General features: G+C 36.8%; 1 protein-coding gene across 1 annotated transcript in view; it reads right to left on the reverse strand.

The window, feature by feature from the left end:
- Window positions 1-5,506, reverse strand: part of CCNYL1 (cyclin Y like 1) — a gene marked incomplete in the record, with an annotated part of 31,642 nt that overhangs the window by 6,387 nt on the left and 19,749 nt on the right. The window contains 4 exon segments of the mRNA XM_072418688.1: window positions 1,370-1,536; window positions 2,443-2,562; window positions 4,114-4,165; window positions 5,023-5,058. Of these exon segments, the coding sequence (XP_072274789.1) occupies window positions 1,370-1,536; window positions 2,443-2,562; window positions 4,114-4,165; window positions 5,023-5,058 (375 nt within the window).

Genomic DNA, 5,506 nt, shown 5'->3' on the forward strand with positions numbered 1-5,506 from the left:
ATATATATATATATATTTATTTATTATCTCAAGATTTCCTTGTATTGGACTCAATACAGCTATTTTGTATTGAACCCAATACAACATTTTTTGAAATTCCTGCCGATCCTCCCGCCCGCACCGATGTCACTGGGAAACCCCGGAGAACGTTTCTGCATTCGCCGGCTGAAGATCGGAGAAGGATGTGTCCCCAGGACCTGCGGGGACCAGCAGGACGCCAGCGGAGCAAGGTAAGTGAGTTTTTTTTTATGCGACCCCAAGTATGACTCGGGATTACCGCTTCTGGCAGGTAAAATCCACCCCGTCACACTCGGAATTACCACTAGGGGGGGTTAAGGGTACATTACAGCCTAATTCTTTTTGATAGAGCTGCCTAATTTATGGCATTGCATTTCAACTCAGGAACATGTACCATAAGTATATTTCCCCAAAAATGTTTTAAGCCGGGCGGGGAGAAGCTGTAGGCAGGTTTAGGCTTTTATATTGTGACAATTTTGTAGTAGTTACTGAAAAGTGCCGAGTGGTGCACCCAGCTAAAAAGAGCCGGGGGGGGGGGGGGGCGTCGTTCCCTTGATGTGTTGAAGGCTACATTTGAGGCCCACTAGAATTGTCAAGTTGACCGCCACTGGTTTACAGGCTCGCCATACTTTTGAGCCAAGATTAAGCAGCCCAACAAATGACCAGTTTGGAGCACAGCAGAGGATTCTTGGAAGAGAAGGTATTTCCTTTCTCTTTAACAAAACCCATTTCTGTCATTTATAATACTGGTTGACCCCAGTCATTTCTTGGCCAACTGTATATCCAGAACTATTTATTATAATATTAAAGTAAGATTTAATCCAGACTGCACACAAAATAGTTTTAAGCTTGTTGGTCATAAGAGGTGCAGCAGAACTTGAAAGAAACAGTTTCTATGGAGCAGGACTAGGGATACAATGAGAACATATAACTTGAAAGTTTATGATAAGATAGGTAAAATGACATGAAAAAGACAAAACAAAAAAAAATACAACTAAAGTGAGAAGAGTGTTGTTGAGCCTTCAAAAGAAGGGGAAATATATCAACCAATATATATATCAATGTAAAAACAGGCTTCTAAAGTCTATCTGCAACCAAGTGTCTATAATTATAGTCTGTGATCTATAAAGAACTGATGCGTCTACGGATTATTTGTTCCTAATTCACTGCAAATCATTTTAGGATGGTGGGTGGAGTCATGCAAACCACACATTTAAGATCTTTTACTCAAAAAAATTGTATAAGGAAAAAAACAAAAATAAACACCAACTTGCTGCTGTGTAAACTACAAATTAATATAAAAGCATACCTACTTTAACAACCAAAAAATTTTTATATTTAAGCAACTTACATGTCTTCTACTGTAATATCCTTTAGTATCTGGCAGTAATCCACATTCCACACAGCCTGATCATCCCAAACCTTAGAAGCCAACAGGATGGCTCCCAACACAATTCTCTTCCAGTTACTGGGGCATATATCAATTTCAGCATAAGTCAAAAGTCTTTCCAGGTAAACCTAAAAAGAGGAGTTCTTATTTTATATCTGTAACAACTCGATAAATATTAATAAAATATTGATACCATCTTTAAAACACAGCTAAAAACTAATGTCATTTTACATTACAATAAGTGAAAATGTATTGTAGTACAAACCTGAAAACAACCGCAATCATTGATAACGCAACTGTGACCTCTAGTGGCGAAATTGTGGCAACACATGTAACAGAACACACGCATTCAAATATCAGACACTCTTTCTTTTTAAATAATCATTCTTTCTGGGACTGGAAGGAACAGAAAAAAAAAACTGCGCAGGGAGTTGTAATGCCCCAATGTCAGTTCCTAGTTTACAAGGGGGTGCTGAATTTTTTCCTCCCAAAATCTAAGGGTGGTTTTGTCACAGTAGCTGGAAAGTTATTTATTATTTTAAATTACCAATTTGTAGGATTAACCTCTTTTTTTTTTATTTTTAATCTTTTATAAATCAGTGACAGAACCCTGTCCAGGAAGAGTGACAGCCATACAACTAATTATTATAAAAGGCAGAATGAAATATATATATTGATCATTTACAGCTGCCATTTATAAAAGCGTCCTATAGCTAGGTCTGAATTGGGGCATCGAAGCATAATATAGAACTCTAGCAGAAATATTTGCTGACATACAATTAATCTTCTGTTTTTCCCTACCGGTAGCACGTTGTAACTCCAGTGCTTTTTATGCATTATGTTTTTATATTCTAACCAAGGTAGGGCGATGTGGGTGAAGGTCATTTGCAGGTACTGGTAATGTCAGCTGGTTGTTACAGGTGCGGGCTACATACCAGGACATGAAATTACAGTTTTTTTCTTTAACCAGTAAACTGATTTGATGCAAATTCTTTTTTTATTTCTATTTACAAAGCAGCGGTTCCAACACTTACTAAAGTGACTATTGCACACTCGGCTGTGAGCTGGGCAGCACTGAACAGAGTCCGTACAAACCGGTAAATGTGCTTATGATCTGGGTCATGTTTACAGTAGTCCTCCGATACTTCTTCACGCTGCAAGGGAGAAAAAAAAAAAAAGGTAACCAACTATTCCAAAATTCAGAAAACTCAAACAGTACTAATGGCAGAATAAAATGCCCTACTAAGAGTTGTATTTGAATTTGGAATAGGACAACAATTCACAAAAGCCAAAAGTGTTAAAGCTATGTGAATTACCCAGAAGAACAGCCCAAACATCTTGAAGTCCTAGATGACCCTTACAAGTAGTATTCCGGACAGCTTATCCAAAAGTAAAAGAAGAACGTCTCACGTTCATTATTGCTTCCCATCTCATACTAAATCTCTAGTAACAGCTGTGGAGCTGTGGATATGAAAACTCTACATAGACAAGTCAGGTCTGTAATGTTTGTATAATTAATGTGTACCTCAGAGCATTTATTGACATCATAAACCAGACAAATCATTATATCCAAGCTTAACCCTTTTTTTCAAATTTGCTGGCCTCTGCAATTCAGGAGAGATGATGCCACTATGTAGATGTTCTGTACACAGCATTGCGGACCTAACACCCTGATGTTAGTGAATTGTTTACAGATTTTACCGCTGCCATCTAGGAATCGCTAAAGACATCTGTAACACGAGACAGCTTACCGCAGTCTATAGAGGAGTACAAATGAAAAGGAAAGGAATAGTGGATTTCAGAAAATAACCAACTGCAAGGGGTGGGGTAAAAAAAAAACTTCTACAAGAGGATCAAACTCTGTTATGTCAAGGCCACATAATTGTAAAATACATACTTACTGCATTAATGCTAAATGCAAATCAAGTTCTATTTGCCTAATTGGTGATGTCCATGACGGCATCATTTAAAGCTGTAAAAGTAGTTTGCACTCTTGGTCAATAAAACCTATATGGTTATATGGTTGTGGCAAATCAATGCTCTGTCATTTACTCCTACTGATGGGACTGAACTTTAGAACAAGAAACTCAACATGGCCATTAACAAGCTGCGGACAAAAACATCACTGATGTACATGAGTACATGTGTAGCACACCCTGCCCTCCATGTAGCAGCACTTTTGACAGCAGGTAGTTGGTCTGTAAATACAGCAGATATTATGCTGCCAAAAATCTCTTACCAGAAGGTAATCATCAGAATGAATCATCACATCATCATCACCAGAATCAACATCTCTCACTTGGCAATAGAGATACAAGCTAGCATTGTTACTTAAGTTACAGTGCTGTATGTGCAAGACCAAAAAACACACACATTGTGGGAAGGACCTTTAATTCATCTGTAAAGAGCCAGGATGCTTTACATCAGAAACAATTTTATATCATGTCATTGTAGGAGAGTTTATTTTAGCAGTGTTTTTTTAAACATTGCAAAAAGGTTTAAAGGAGAAATGTAAAAAAAATGTGCTTGTACACCAGGGTATAAAGGAGAAAGAGCTGAAGCAGATGATTGCAATAAAACAAAGATATGACACTTAATATTTTTATTTGTTTATTATTATTATTTTAATTTATGCTTCACCCCAGGGATACAAATCATAAGGTAAAACAAAACACCCCAAACACTACAAATATCCAACAACTTACTGTTAAAGGATGCAGTTTTTCATCAAATATATCCAAGGATCGATCAGAATCCCTGCAATATAATACAGCAAGTATAAATTAAATGAATATTAAAAAAAAAAAAAATTATTTCTATTAACAATGTCTAATATTAAAAAGTCAACATATACACGGCCTATGTGGCTCATGCAACATTTCAACAATTATTTCCATTCAAAACTGCATTCTTTTTTCAACAAATCTATTGATGCGAGAGTCAGACCGCTGTGTAATTTTCTCCTGCACATGCTAAAGATACTCAGCGGGGTTAAGATCTGGACTGGAGGTGGCCAATCCATGTGTGAACATTATGTCTCACGCTCCCTGAACCTGTTTCACAATTTGAGTGCAATGAACCCTGGCATTGTCCTGGAATATGTCTGTATCATCAGGGAAGAAAAAAAATCCATTGATGAAAAAATCCTGGTTATTGAGTAAATTGAGATAGTCAGCTAACCTAAATTTTTGGGCACACAACATTGTTGAATCTAAACCTGACCTGAACAACCCCATATCATAACCCTGACCCTGCAGGCTTCGGGACTTTCACACACAGCACTTGCTCACATTCACACTTCAGAAAGAGATGTAGCATGAAGTTCGGGTTATACCTTGCTGCTCTGTGGGGAATATGTACAACTCAGCTATAAGGTGCACAAACCTAAAATCCAGCTACTGTAAGAAGTAGGTAAAGAATACCTAGCACATTTCTGTCTATGTAGCCTTATTAGCGAAAGAATATTTAACTTACAGTGTTAAAAAAATAATATTAAAAAAGAAACCAAAACAGACACAACTGTCTAGAAAATATGTCATTCCTTTGACCTATTCACCTGAGCTACTAATCACTTTAAATTAAAAGTCAGACGAAGGTAGATAAGGTCTTCTTACCTGTTTTTAATGTGGTAATATATTGCTAATGTCACACTGCAAAAGAAATACACTGATCAATAACACACGTTGCATATAGTTGTATATCATTACTAATAAGAACACAAATGTACAATAGGTAAAGGGTTGACAAGGACACAACAGAATAAAGGTGAAGTGTTAAATATGTATTTATTGATCCTTAACTTAATTATAATGCTGCATGGATATACAGTTAGGTCCCTAAATATTTGGACAGAGACAACTTTTTTCTTTTATTTTGGTTCAGTTTATTACCACAATTAATTTTAAATGAAACAACTCAGATGTAGTTGAACTGCAGACTCTCAGCTTTATTTCAGTGGGTTATACAAAAAGATTGCACAAAAATGTGAGGAAGTAAAGCCTTTTTTTTTTTAAACACAATCACTTCATTTCAGGGGCTCAAAAGTATGGGGACAACTGACTCAAAGGCTATTTCATGGGCTGGTGTGGGCAATTCCTT

This window comes from Pyxicephalus adspersus, chromosome 7 (genome assembly GCF_032062135.1).
Source record: "Pyxicephalus adspersus chromosome 7, UCB_Pads_2.0, whole genome shotgun sequence".
NCBI lineage: Eukaryota > Metazoa > Chordata > Amphibia > Anura > Pyxicephalidae > Pyxicephalus > Pyxicephalus adspersus.